General features: G+C 44.1%; 2 protein-coding genes across 4 annotated transcripts in view; both read left to right on the top strand.

Annotated features, from left to right (window-relative positions):
* Positions 1–1,456: 1,456 nt before the first annotated feature.
* On the top strand, positions 1,457–2,549 carry LOC147213737 (odorant receptor 131-2-like). Its single transcript, XM_086142184.1, has one exon. The coding sequence runs from the start codon at positions 1,457–1,459 to the stop codon at positions 2,408–2,410; it is 954 nt and encodes a 317-aa protein (XP_085998310.1). The 3' UTR covers positions 2,411–2,549.
* A 4,219-nt stretch (positions 2,550–6,768) lies between these two features.
* nectin3b (nectin cell adhesion molecule 3b) overlaps positions 6,769–14,772 on the top strand; it is a 30,425-nt gene continuing 22,421 nt past the window's right edge. For all 3 annotated transcript variants that reach the window (XM_086142659.1, XM_086142658.1, XM_086142657.1), the window contains exon 1: positions 6,769–6,906. In XM_086142659.1, coding sequence (XP_085998785.1) covers positions 6,828–6,906 — 79 coding nt within the window. In that variant the 5' untranslated portion in view covers positions 6,769–6,827. The remainder of the gene's footprint in view (positions 6,907–14,772) is intronic.

Genomic DNA, 14,772 nt, shown 5'->3' with positions numbered 1-14,772 from the left:
CTCGCCGTCGTCCCGGCGACCTCGTGGTGAGCGGAGACGTGAGGGACTATTTTTCCTCTTACTTTCTCGCGTGATGTTATTTGTGACAATACACACATAAATATGTGTTTGAAAGTCAAGAAATGATGTTTTGCCTCGGTATTCACATTTATTTTCTTTATTATCTCTTTGTTTATGCTTACGGGAAGAGGGCTGTCTTTTAATTTGATCCTCCTCGTCTTGATGGTTGAAGATATACTGCTCAAAAAAATAAAGAGAACACTTGAGCAACACAGTGTAACTCCAAGTCAATCCCACTTGTGTGAAATCATAGTGTCCACTCAGGAAGCAACACAGATTCATTTGGACTTGTTTTAAGGACATTACATCAAAGTTGGATAAGCCTGGAGTTTGTTTTTACACTTTAATTTGGAGTGTGATTCCTAATCCAGACCTCCATGGGTTGATACAATTGATTTCCATCGATCATTTTTGTGTGATTTTGTTGTCAGCACATTCAACTGTGTAAAGAGCAAAGTATTTCATAAGAATATTTCATTCATTTAGATCTAGGATGTGTTTTTTAAGTGTTCCCTTTATTTTTTTGAGCAGTGTATTTTAGCTGTTTTAGATAAGATAAGATAAGAACAATGTTATTTATCCCGCAGGAAATTGTTGTGCCAGAGTTTCAAGCGTAACATAACAATAATAGATAATAGTTGGAAGGAGGGAGAATAAGAAATACAATAAAATATAAAGTGTCAAGGTTTTAGTGTTTTAAGGTCTTAAAAAGTACAAAGATTTGAATATTCCCTTCGTCTGAAGGAAGAGGAATTAATTCGACGCGTTCATTTCCGAGCACTTTTCTTTCTTTTCTTTCATTTCATGAAGAATTCTTCCATTATTATAATCCGAAGGAGCCTCAAACCGTGTCGTTCTTTTGCCGATTCCACCTCGTAGCCTCTTCCGGCGGAAATTCTAGTTTTCTAAGATAAGATAAGATGAGATAAGAACAACTTTATTAATCCCAAAGGAAATTGTTGTGCCAGAGTTACAGAAAATATAACAGTAATAAATAATAAAAAGAAAAAGGTAGAATTAGAAATAAAAATAAACTATAAACTATAAAGTGTCTCAGTGAAACTATAAAGTGTCTTAGTAAACAAGTGATAAAAGTGACAAAACTATAAACTATTTTCCCTTCTATCATACTATTGTGCACTCCTTACCTCACTTGTTACTAAGACACTTATAGTTTTATCACTGCTTACTAAGACACTTTATAGTTTCACTGAGACACTTTATAGTTTATAGTTTATTTTTATTTCTAATTCTGCCTTTCTTTTATTATTTATTACTGTTACATTTTCTGTAACTCTGGCACAGCAATTTCCTTCGGGATTAATAAAGTTGTTCTTATTCTTATAAGTGTCTTCGTGAACGTCTCCTTTCTCCATGTGGATGACGGCTCTTCCAGATGTGGCAGGAGGCGGCGAACGAAACGGCGGAGGGAATCCCGCCGCCGTCTTTCCCGACCCCGATCAAGGCCCTGCTCTCCACGCTGCCGTGCCTCCTCTTCCTCGGCATCAACGTGCTCATGCTCCTCACCTTGCTCCGGAAGCCCCTGCTGCTGGAATCGTCGCGCTACGTCCTCTTCGCCCACCTCCTCCTCATGGACTCCGTCCAGCTCCTCTTGGCGCTGTTGCTGTACGTCTTCGCCGCGGCCGCGGTGCGAATGGTCAGCTACGCCTGCATGACCGCCGTGCTCCTCGCCAGCATGATGGTGAAGATCTCGCCGCTCAACCTGGCGGTGATGTCTCTGGAGAGGTACGTCGCTATCTGCTTCCCGCTCCGCCACGGCCACGTGGTGACGATGCGGAGCACGGGCGCGGCCGTCGCGGCGGTTTGGACGATGGCGTCCGTCGACACCTTCACGCAGGTGGGTCTGTTCGTCGGCTTGGAGAACACCGGCTTCACGCTCTCCACCTTCTGCACCAGGCACACCGTCTTCCAGCTGAGCATCTACTCCGTCATCCACGAGGCCTTCACCGTGGCTTACTTCGCGCTCATCAGCGTGATCATCCTCTGCACCTACGTGGCCGTGGCGCTCGCCGTCCGGTCGGTGGCGAGGGGCCGCAACGCCCGGAAGGCCCGGGAGACGGTTCTGCTGCACCTGGTCCAGCTGTGCCTGTGTCTCACCTCCACGCTGTTCGACATGATCAGGTCCAAGGCCGAGTGGCGGCGGCGCCCAACGCCGGGCCTCAGCCTGCAGTACGTGCTCTTCGTCTCGCTCATCATCCTCCCCAAGTGCCTGAGCCCCCTGATCTACGGCCTCCGAGACCAAACCTTAAGACGGGTCTTCAAAAGTCAACTCGCGCTGAGTTTCGGGGCGACCGGACGGACGGACGGACGGACGCCAACGCGGCGGTGAAGTGACGGTTTGAGATGATGAGATGAGATGAGAACAACTTTATTTATCCCGAAGGAAATTGTTGTGCCAGAGTTTCAAGTAAAAAACATAACAGTAATAGGTAATAGTAGAAAGGAGGAAGAATAAGAAATTTAAGGTTTCCCGTCAAAAGTGTTTTCCTCAGAAAAAATACACCGCTCAAAGAAATAAAGGGAACACTAAAATGTGTGTGTGTGTGTGTGTGTATGTCTTTGTCCAAAAAAAAAAAAAACTAAGCCCAGCTTACTGTTCTGTATATTTCCTGTGCATCTTGTATTTGCAAGTGTTATTTGCAGTCCTTATGTCCTCTTTTGTAAGTCGTTTTGGATAAAAGCGTCGGCCAAATGTAATGTAAAATAACACATCCTAGATAAGAATAAGATAAGATAAGATAAGATAAGATAAGATAAGATAAGAACAACTTTATTTATCCCGAGGGAAATTGTTGTGCCAGAGTTTCAACCAAAACATAACAATGATAGATAATAGTAGGAAGGAGGGTGAATAAGAAATATAATAAAATATAAAGTGTCATGGTTAAGGTTAAGGTTTTAATGTTTTAAGGTCTTAAAAAGTACAAACGTTTGAATATTCCCTTCGGCTGAAGGAAGAGGAATTAAAAAGTCTGATAGCCTCAGGTAGGAAAGATGTGAATCAATGAAATAATGAATGAAATATTCTGATTAAATACTTTGTTCTTTACATCGTTGAATGTGCTGACAACAAAATCACACGCAAGTAATCGATGGAAATCAAATGTATGAACTCATGGAGGTCTGGATTTTAAAATGAAAGTGAAAAACACACAACAGGCCGATCCAACGTTTATGTAACGTCTTTAAAATGAGTCCAAATGAATCAGTGTTGCTTCCTAAGTGGACAGTTTTGATTTTGAGTTACGCTGTGTTGTTTAAGTGTCCCTTTTATTTTTTTGAGCAGCATATTTCAATATAAACTGGGTGTATTTACATGAACACAATTTAGGGCTCTCACTTTGTCCTGTCATTTTTATCACTCAGTGTCCTTGTAATCTAATAAATGAATACAGTTTTTTCTTTATTTGCTGAAGATGGCAAATGGTATGCAGCCCTAAGCTCCAATCCTGATTTTTTTATGATTTTTTTTTTTTTTTTTTTTTAAATCATGAAAAATAACAAAAATCAATAGATGAATCACAGTTCTGCGTCAGACTGTCGTGACTGATCTTTTTTAATGTTTACTGAAAGGAAATTGTTGGACTCCACATTATGTGTGGAGTCCATTGTCCCGTCACGGCGATCTGGTTCAGCCTCAGCATTCTGTCCAGATAAAGCCAAATAAAGAAAGAGTCACGGTTCCATATCTGAGGAAGTTTGTGAAATTCTTTGAAATATATTCTATTCAAAAAGTGTACGAGTCCTTTTTTTTTCCAGCACCGATTGTCTTGTTTCTTTTCCTCTCATGTAATTATTTGACGTTGTTTACTTTTAATTCCTTTTCTTACTTGAAGGCCGTGCGTAAATTAGCATCTCAAATTATGAATGAAAATTTGTAGCGTGAGAAAAACAAAACACAATTCGCAAAAACACTTCACCTGAAAGTTCTGCCAGACCAAACCAAAAATGAATTAATTGATCTAGAACAATTAAATGAAGTGGAAATAAATGAATAAGATGAATGCAAAATAATGAAATAGAAATAAATAACTCCTTGAGTTTCTAATGCGATTGGTAGCAGTTCGCCCATTTGACCACTAGGTGTCGCTGTTGCACCAAAATATGTGGCACCTGCAGAAACTTCCATTGTGAAGAATGGAGATGTTCAGTTGTTGTGGTGCAATTGAAACCCCCAACACCACCTCCACCTCCACCTCCACCCCATTCCATCCCCCAGCCTTTCTCACAGTCTAGATGGACACTTGTGTCTGAGAAAGGGACGGGGATAGAAAGCAGCAAGAGCCCAATTTGTGTGGGTAAACAGGGGGAGAGGTGCTGGATGAAAGCAGCGCCGGGGTGGGAGATGGGGTGGCGGCGGCGGCGGCGGTGGTGGTGGGGGGACTAATTTAACCGATCTTTACTCCGCCGTAGTCCCGGGGCCCTCTCCGTCCTCGCTCCGGCCTCGGCGGGAGAGCCCTTGAAGGGATTGAAAAACATTCCTGGGAGGGAAAGTACCTGGAGACGGAGAGGATGGCTTTAGAGGGAGGGGGGTGGACGGGGAGAAGAAAGGTTCTCGTAAACAGGAGGTCCTTCACGTCTTTGTTCGGATGATCTTTGGTTAAACACGGGGTGGTTTCATTTTCTTTTTTGAAAAATCACATCTTTTCCTTCTGGACCCTTATCCATCTTCTCACCTCCCGGCGTCCACGAAACCTTTTCATCACATCGCGGACTTTTCTAACAGCCCGATCGAAGCGACCCGGATCCCACTGAGTGAATTAGCGATCGTCTTTTATCGAAAAATGAATAGATAAATAACTCACGCCGGAAGCAAAGTACGCCTTTTTTGAACTCTATTTCCACATCGCGTGTCGTGAAGAACATCAGTTTCGTGCATCAAGCCGTCGCCGTGTTCGCTTTCTGAGATCTTCCCAAAGGCAAATCAAGGTCACGTCCGGAGGTCACTTGTGTTTGTCACACACACACACACACTTAAAATGATAAGTTGAGGGGTGTGAACGTGCACGAACACACGCACGAACGTCGGGATTCAATCAGGAGAGGTTCCCGCCCCGGAAAAATGCTGCCGTTTTTTTTTTTTTTTCATCTGCGCGCTTCGGCGAGGCCGTCAGAGAGGAATGAAAATCCGAATTCGAAAGCGATGAAACAGAATAGAAAATGGAAAACAACAATGTACAGGGGAGGAATAATAGAACCCAATAAGGGGGGAGGGGATGGGAGAGAGCGGAGCAATTACTGGTGAGTAATTGTATCCCTCGTGGCTCGGCGGAGGACGGCACGCAGATTCAAATTAAAGCATTGACCTGGTTAGCGGCACCCGCTCCACCCCGCCGCACCCACGGCTCGACGCCGAAATAAACTCCCGGACAAGCCGAAAACTGCAGGACGGCAACTTTTTTTGGACGTCAAGACTGACGTGGCAGCGTCTGACTGACTGATCGCAACGTGCAAGATCAATAACAGGAGGCCGGTTGGTGATGATATGACGCGTTTGGCCTTTGCACAAAAATATCAACCCCCACAAAAATTGTGAGGATTCAAAGCCCCCCCCAGTTTTTTGGTAATCCTTTAGGGGGCGCTGCAGAGACGTAGCCATGAAGAAACGCCTGTGTGTGTGTGTGTGCGTGTGTGTGTGTGTGTGTGTGTGTGTGTGTGTGTGTGTGTGGGCATGAGATACACTTGGAAAACCAAAACCTTTTTCTGACTCATAAAATATATCTCATTGCAAACTGCTCACCTCTTAGTCATTACTTGTTGAATTATTATCATGTTTAATATCTGCCAATTTCTGATTTTCCAATGACTTCATGCTGATTTTCTGATCGTTATTTACCCTTCTCACTATGAGGTCTGGTTACTTTTTCATTTTCGGATCATTTCCCGATGATTTTTACTGATTTATTAATCATTTCTGGCTACTCATCTCAGTTTGCCATTTTTTTTACGATTCAGAATATTGATTTAGGACCCACATCTTGTATCTGTTACAGCTATAATAAGTTGTGCTCTGCACTTTTTAAATTCTCACGAGTTGAAAAGTCATCTATAGCCAACGACATGCACAGTAAGTCACGATGATCCCAAATAAAAAAAGGATAAAAACCTAATTTAGTGATCACTCTGAGAGCATTTTATTAATGTTATAAAAAAATGGGCCGTTTAAGAGCTCAAGTCAACCTATTAATGAAGTCTGAAGATTTATGTGTGTGCAAAGAACTTATAGATGAAGTCTTTAACATCAGATCTAATTCAAAAATTAACTGAAATAAAAGTTAATTTCCAGAGACCCGCTCTGAATCCGTATGCTCCCCGATGCATAAATGATTGATTTCCAGTTAACTTCCAAATTAACACACAAAACGGAGCTTGGGGGTGGGGGGGGGGCTGCTACGAAGTTCCCGCAGCTGTAATCGCAAACGCGGGGGGCCGCGAATCCCCGCACAGCCACGCACCGGTGCGGGAATGCCTCGCAAGAATAAAGCGATCCAACCGATCTTAGGATTCTCAACAGGGGTGACGTAATGCGAATACTAATGGATCGTTCCTCCGGGGGGAACCGGCGTGAACCCCGAGACAAATGACCGTTCACTTCCATAATCAGGTGAGCTCCCGGCACACCCGCAATAATGGTACGGTCCGCATGCAGTTCGGAGTTGTTGCTGAGGAGGCTCTGTCGCTCGGATCACTCCGTCGGAATTGGCAGACAGCCGCCGCTCTCTCCTCGCCGCCCGGTGCCGTGAGAAATGTTACCTCCTCCCCGCCGGAGTTGCCCCGGACGCCGGGGCAGGGTCGCGTTGTTCCCCCTCCTGTGTTACCTCGCAGGTGAGTCCACCCGCGACGGAAAGCGGTAGATTTTTTCTTTAAAAAAAAAAAAAATCTTAAATCTGTTTCACCGATAAAGAACAGAAGTTTTTTTGTTTTTTTTTTAAGGCTGTTAGCCGTTAACTGAGGTTGCTGTTTTTAAGCTAGCTGCCCTCCCGCTCGTTAAAAGTGAGGAGGAGGCTCCGGGTTGGAGAGTTAGAAGTTGGGGCAGGTGTGCCGGAGGGACCGGGGAGGGGAGCCGGGGGCAACCGGGGAAGGGACGCGGCGGGGCGGGGTGGGGGATGCTGGGGACTCCGTTCCAACTTCTCAACCGCCTCGGAGCGGCTGTCTCGTCCGCGACCCGAGACTGCCATAGAAACCTCCTCCCCCCCCGTTTACTTCCATAGAAACACACTCCGTCAACCTACACTTCGCTCCCCGAGGGTTCGCTCGGTCGCCGGCGGCCATGTTAGCTCCGGAAGCGGCCGCGGCAGGTGCAGCGCCGCGCCGGGGGAAACTTGCGGGGCTCCCCGGGAGGAGGGGGGCGGACGGAGACCCGATCCAGCGGGGCGGTTGAGTCGGGTGTGGAAGTTGTTAACGCCGCTAACTCAGTCCGGCACCACAACTTTTTATTCACCCGTTTATCTCGTCTTTATTTGACATCGATAATAAGTATTGATTGATTAATGTAAAAAGGGGTTTCTCTCATTCCTACGCTTCCCTGAAAAAATAGTCCAAGCAGTAAAAATAAATTTCAAAATCTTACACAAACACGAATATTAGATGTGCCACTACTGAATTACTTTGAAATATTACTTATTGTTTTCCAGCGAATCGAATATGAACACATGAAGGTTTCTTCTTTTTTTTTTTTTTTTTTTTAAACACTTGAAGGTTTCTTTACCTCTTTTGGCTGTAAGTTTAATACGCCACAGGCTCTGTGACGCCAAAAAAAATGGTGCTTGTATTCAGATAGTTTTTCTTTTCAGTCTGCACGGAGAAACCTCACACCTTCATCGGCAACTGTGAAAACAGCTTCCTGGTGTCAGATGGCAACAAACATAACTGTACTAGGGAGACGCTCAAGCATGGAGAGGAAACACATTGCTTTGGGACTTTGTCAACATTCACATTGCAAGTGACTTCTTTTTGTCCCCCCGCCTTCCTTCATAGCTTCTCTAAACTTGGCTCTAACGCTCTTTAATTTTTCACCGAGGCTACAGCCACATTCCTCTGTCGCCCCGTTCAGCCATTTGTTTCACCTCGCTCCCAAACACACACCAGTTATGGTGCACGCCCTCACACTTACCTCTATAGAGCTGTCTGTCCCAAATACTTGGAGCCGTAGCCCCCCCCAGTGCTACCTTCCTACATTAACATGTCTAAAGGACTATGTTGGGTCTTTACAGTGGCTCCTGCCATCAGAGTTACGCCAGGCGTCACAAAGTCCAAGGACGGGAAGTGACGACGATTGAGCAGATAATTCACTGTGAGATACTTTGTCAGTGGCTAGAACACAACCTTTGTGTTTTAGGATTTTCGGTTCCTTGGCTGGTCGTTTGAGTTATTCCCGGCCGTTGCCTTCCAGTTCTTCGAGAGCAAAAGAAACAGGATACAATGTTTGCCATTAGTTTTCTCCTGAGCAAATTCACTTTAGTTAATTCAAAACCTAATAAAATGATGCCAATAAACTGGCAATGGGTCAGATTAAAAGGAAGCAAGATGTCTGTGGAGTAAGTGGCATCGTCTGTGGTGGTAATCCAATCCTTATTGAACTGGGGACACACACTGTATCTGTGCCGTGCTGACACAAGGAGATCTTTTAAAAAAAAAAAAAAAAAAATGTCTATCATGATATCGTCTCTACCAATAATCGCTCTCTTTGGACTGAACCCAAATAAAGATCGAAAACTCTAAAAAGGCAGTACTGGAGACACAAAGACCCCGACACCTTGCAAGTAGTTTGGAATTTAATGCACTGCGTATGCCCCCGCATGTTGTGTTTAATATCGGCATCCCGAAATCGATCCTTAAACACACTTAACTTCCCCCCGCGCTGAGTTAAGCAGCAGAGGCAGCGGCCCATTTGTCTACCGTTTAAGTCCGCTCTACATTTCAATGAGTGATTCGACCTTGTGCCTTTGTTGAATGCAAAGTAGATGTACACACCCCTCACACCTAATAACATCTAGACCTTAAAGGGGAACTTCTATTGTGTTCTCACGCTCGGTGTTTCGCAGCGGAGCCTGACTCGAGTGTCACTCAAATTTGTCATCCTAGCCAGTTAGACACATTATCAGTGTGTGCCAGCATAGAAACGTGACAAGTCGTCATTTTCTGTTAAGTATATGTAATTCATTTATTTTATGTTTGTTGTCACACTGTGTTTTATATAGATAACTGACAGCTGCCAAAGGGAATATTGAGGCCTTTCTCATCGAGTGAAACCCTTCAGTTTCATGTTTCGGCGTTCAGCATTTCTTTGGTGATTGTCCGATGTTGGAATTTGACGTTCAGACCGTATCTTATTTTCATTTTCAGTTGAAATCGAACGGAGGTGTCTAATGACACGTTTTGGTTGGTTGGTTGTTTTTTTCCAGATGTTTGAATTGTTCCTCAGTATCGTGTTGAGATTAGTACCAAATTGGCCCACTATAACAAGTACTTCTTCTCTTTGGGGCTCAGGTTATTTTAGTACTGAATTTGAGTATCCAATAATAAAGTGTTGACATTTATTTGGGATAAATTCAAAATATCAGCACCCTGTAGGAATTAAGTTAGCCTAGTCAGGCTGATGGCTCATGAAAAGCAAGTTGTCACCTGTCAGTGCGATGATTTTTCACCTTTATTTGTTTGCCAATAACCCGTTTGCTGGAGGTGAGTTAAAACCAAAGACTGGACCTGTAATGTGTTCACTACAGCCATTTATCCTGATGTGTCCCAAACATGTCCCAAACATGAGAAACTGGAAAGCGTTTTTGCTGGTATTACTTTGAAATCAGTGCCAGCGTTTTATCCAGGAGTCCAGTGCTGGTATTTGTCAGGTTCCACTTCATGGATTCGCCCTTGACATTGTGTTTACCCTCTAACCTCCTGGTGGACATGATGTACACAAAACAGCTGAGTCTTCTCTATATCTGCTTTGCAGTCCTGTTCCTTACATCGACGAGAGATTTTTGACTCAACAACTCACAAAATTAGCAAAGTACAGAGAATACAAACTTCCTTTGCAGGCGGGCAGAGCTCGGTGTTTTATTTTTATTAATTACATTTACCGTGGGATTCTTTCACACTGCAGCCATGAAATTCAATTAGAAGTTCAAAAATCCCTGACATGCAAAATGGAGCTGAACTCTGAAGCACCAGCCGTTCTCCAAGGCTCCTAATTATGTCTTCATGTACTTAGAATGCAGGCAGTGGAGAGTTACAGTAGCTCAGAGGTCTTTTCGTGATAAATAATCCAAAAACGTAAATCAAATGGAAGCATCGCTAGTAGATCCACGGTCGGCGGACGGCTCAGAAAGGACCTTTTGAGGAACTTCCCCTGCACAGCTGGCTCTGCCACTCCTGGCGCCATGACAATTTACGCTCTGATTCCCCACTTTTTAACGTGCACGCCGCCCTCTGGCAAGACGCACATTAATTAATACACCCGCCGCCTCATACAGTAAGTGGTGCATGTGAAGGTAGTATTGACTGAAGAAAGAGCGAGCAGCAGACTGTCACCAGGGAGCAGCGTGCCCTTGATGCTGGGATATCTATAATCTGTTGTCTATGGAGTGTGAATGAGATACATTGTGTTGCACTTGCAAACCAAACTGAGGCTGCTCTTTGAGCATACAAGGACTGCTAGAACTTGAAGCAGATTTTCTTTTTTTTTTTTTTCCCCTATTTCCCTTTTGAGAGTACAAAAAAGCGGAGTAGAAATGCATATTGCTATGTCAAGATAGGCTGCATATAAGATCAAATAGACTTTGCCCTTATTCCCGTCAGTTTTTTTTTTTTTTTTTTTTAATTCTGTGTTGAAGAAAACGAGGCCATGCTTATGTAAGGTTGTCGTCATGTCACCAATAAAAATTTAATACAGTCCCTATACCTCTTCCATTACATATTCAGTGCAGGAAAAATTGCCGCCTCTCTTCCTTTAAGTATGCTGTTACTTCGCTGTCGATCCTCGTTCGTGACAAATACTGCGAGACCTGAACCGGTTTTGCACTTGAGGAATGGGTTCAATTATGGGATGTAGTACGGCAATAAATACAAACTATAGCAGAAGGGCAATTGCTGTGCATTCATTGTGAGAGTAAGACTGTGTGTTTGTGTGATATGTGTGATGTACTGTAATTCCTTTGACAGGGGCCTATAAGTGCCTCGCCAGTAGGCATTTGTGGTGACATGCACAGAATTTGCAATTAAGCAGTTAATTTAAACGTAGTCTCAGCTCTCTGCCTCCTAGCCTGATCACGCGACTGTATCCTTTGTTTTGAGGATCCCATGTTTTGGGTAAATGCGCAATTAATGATAGTGTCAGAATCGTAAGCGGGCTGAACCTTGGGCGGTCCAGTTTTCTTCAGAGCGGCATCACTCCTCCTTAGATGATGTCGTGAAGGGATTTTTTTTCCACGCTCTACATTCATATGGTAACAACTCACCTCTGTAAGCCCATTTTTCAAGCAATTGAAAACAGTACGTCATACATGCGCAGGAGCAATAAGCAAGTTCAGTACATCCATGAAGTAAACCGGTGTGACAAAACCATACTTAAAGTAAACCCAGCTTCCCGTTCCACTTGTGCACTCGCTCTTTAAAGACGAGGTTGGTCCGTCACGCCAGAAGTAATCATTACTGTGTGCCATAGCTGATTGATTATATTCTAGAGATGATGGCGCAGTGGTTAGCGCTGGCAACCACGGCGAAAGCGGGTTCTCACTTTTATTCTGATTTGTAACTTCCCGTGTGGAGCGTCCACGTTCTTCGCACGTCCGCAACGGTCAAAAATCAGTTGGTTAAGTGAAGATGCAACTTGTCGGAAGGTGTGAGTGCCTGGATGTTTCCAAATGTTGCGCCGTGGCTGACAAGCGACCGGTCCAGTTTAGACCCGGCCTCTCGCGCCAAAAGCAGCAGCAATATGCATTTGCAGGGATCAGTGTTGCAAACATGAAACTCACACTTTCATTAAAATTAAAAAAATGACATCAACCTGCTCAGAGTGAGATGTGTTTCCAACTCTTGACGTTCTGAGTTGTTTTGGAGAAGAACATGCACGTTGAACGGGAGATAAGAATCAATGCAGTGGATTCTGGGATTTAGTTATTCTTTTTTTTCTCCCCCTAATTTACAGTAATTCTATTTTTTCCTCTCTGGCCTGCTTTTATGTACATGATCTTGCAGCATTTGCCTGTTGTTGTGATCCCCTCATTTCTTCCTCTGCCTTGTGTCAAGTGTTTTATGGTAATAACGCGACTGCATGCTGGTTGTCTTGCTTCCAGGTTTGAAGCTCTTTATCTGTGTTTTGCGAAAAGCCCTTGGAGAAGATTACAGGAAAATTAGCTTCTGGAGCTAAAGTCAAAACAAAAGTCAGCAATCCCTGATGAGCTGCGCGGGTAGTACTCAAATAATTTGTTTATTCCTTGCATTTCTGGTACAGTCCGAATTTGATTAAGATTTCTAAAACGTATTTTGCAACCGCTACGTAAAGTTTTGGAAATGAGGTTTTCCGCCCGGCTACACAATTAGCCGAAGCCAAATGCCGGTAGATGTAAAAGTGGATGATAGATGTGCTTATCTCACCATCGTGAAGAAGGAAACCAAACAAACAAAATAAGCAGTAAGATATTGGTGGTTGGTCGCTTTCATGACTGGTGAATATATTTTTCCAGTCTGACTGCAAGCGGCGATGATAGCTCAGCTAATTGCCGTTATTTGTTCCGTGATTCAAAACGCCTTCCTTCTGGATGCCTCGGGGAGCCTGGAGAGCGCATTTGAAGAGAGCGAGGCAATTAAGCAGATTCTCCCCCCCTACTTTTGATTTGTGAATGGGTGAGACTGAGACCCTCAGGGTCATAAATGGTCGTGTGAGTCAGATTGTCGGTAAGATGTGAACTTCCTGCGAGTCATAGAGACGGGCGAAGGCCCGGCAACAACAGGTGAGCGACTCCCTGATGGAACGGCATCATCTGACACCGGAGTTTTAAAAGGTAACTCATGTCAGTCCAAGTTTTGGGGTATTTTTACCATCACAAATGCATCTACAAACTGCACAATGAGATTCCACCTGAATTTTTAAAAGATACTCAGAATCCGACTCCTTGGTTAATTTGTCCTTTCCTGTATGGAAATAACAGCAATGTATGGCTATGATTATTTATTTATTTTTTGGTTCACAAAACCATATCAATTCTCAGATCCCTATTGTGCTTTATCTTCGCTCCCGGCCGCCAGATGTCTGACAGAAGTCGCTAATCATGAGAGCGGCACGTTTGTGTTTCAAGGCCCACGTTCCGGTGCGCCTCGCTTTAAAAACAAAACGGAATAAAACCCGGCGCTTTGCCGGCTCCGTCGTCGTGTTTATCCACTTGCTGTGGGTCGGAACATCCGGTAACTCGCACCGCATTCTGCAGCCACTCAAGTTCCTCCTCATTTACATTTGATGGAGGTTTGGTGCCGCGATGTGAAAGTCCTCCAGGCCTGTCAACCCTCGAGGAGACGAAGAGCCGAGTAGGGAGAGTGCAAAGTAATGACGGGGGTTCTTTTGATGTAAAAAATGAAGCGTATAGAGACGGGCCCATACGCTCAGGGGCACACCAATTTATCTGCCAAAAAAAAGGAAATGAAAAAGAAAATGACTATCTGTGAAGCTTTCAAAGAATTGTCATGTCCAGAAAGCCAATTAGAGTTGTGGTGACTCTTGGTGGGGAAAATGTGTGAAATTGTAAAAGTCTTGACAACTCAAGTGTATTTTGAACGCGTTATTGTATTTTTAGATGATCTGATATTGTGCCACGGAGGTTTCGGGTGTTATATTTTAGCATCACAAGCAGTGACGCACCGAACACAGATGGCGTTCCAGTGAAACTTTGTTTTTCATGACATCTTTGCTTGAAATAATTGTAAAATGACCATCACACACACAAACACACACCCAGTCACAGTTGGTATGGGCCCCGGCCCCCACCTGCCCGCCTGCAACATAAATATACAGATGATGAATCAATCAATCTCTTATAATATTAAACTTTTTCATTCTTCTTCTTTTCCTTTCGGCTTTTTCCTTCAGGGGATCCGCCTCCTCCATCCAACCCTATTCTCTGGATCCTCCTCTCTCACGCCAACTACCTTCATATCCTCTCTCACTACGTCCATAAATCTTCTCTTTGGTCTCCTCTAGACCTCCTGCCTGGCAGCTCCCATTCCAGCATTCATTTACCAACATATTCACTCTCCCTCCTCTGTTCACGACCCAACCATCTCAGTCTGGCTTCTCTGACCTTCTTTCCAAAACATCTAACAGGTGCTGTTCCTCTGATAGACTCATTCCTGGTCCTATCCTTTCTGGTCACTCCCAAAGAGAACCTTAGCATCTTCATGTCTGCGACCTCCACCTCTGCCTTCTGTCTTTTTTTAATGATTAACTTTTGTTTTTGAATTTTTTTTTTTTTTTTTTTTTTTTTTTGGTAAGAGATTTAAAGCCCATCCACTGTGGCTACTGGACTGAGATATACTCCCCAAACCCAGAATGCTGCTGCCCAGCTCCCGAAAGATTTCTATTTACGGCTTCACTAATAGTGTGGAGTTTTCCATTTGTGTGGTCTGTGAATGAATATTGTGGTGTGAAACCTCTCCGTCAGAACTGGACGTTCCCTCCGGAATCCAGTATGCGTTCAAGCG

This window comes from Fistularia commersonii, chromosome 35 (genome assembly GCF_037954325.1).
Source record: "Fistularia commersonii isolate RoL2024-O1a breed Wild chromosome 35, RoL_Fcom_v1.0, whole genome shotgun sequence".
NCBI lineage: Eukaryota > Metazoa > Chordata > Actinopteri > Syngnathiformes > Fistulariidae > Fistularia > Fistularia commersonii.
Note: the sequence above shows the minus strand (reverse complement) of the source record. Positions and strands in the feature narration are given on the sequence as shown.

Coding starts and splice junctions, on each gene's coding strand:
- LOC147213737 (XM_086142184.1), top strand. CDS start 1,457: ATGTGGCAGGAGGCGGCGAACGAAACGGCGGAGGGAATCCCGCCGCCG.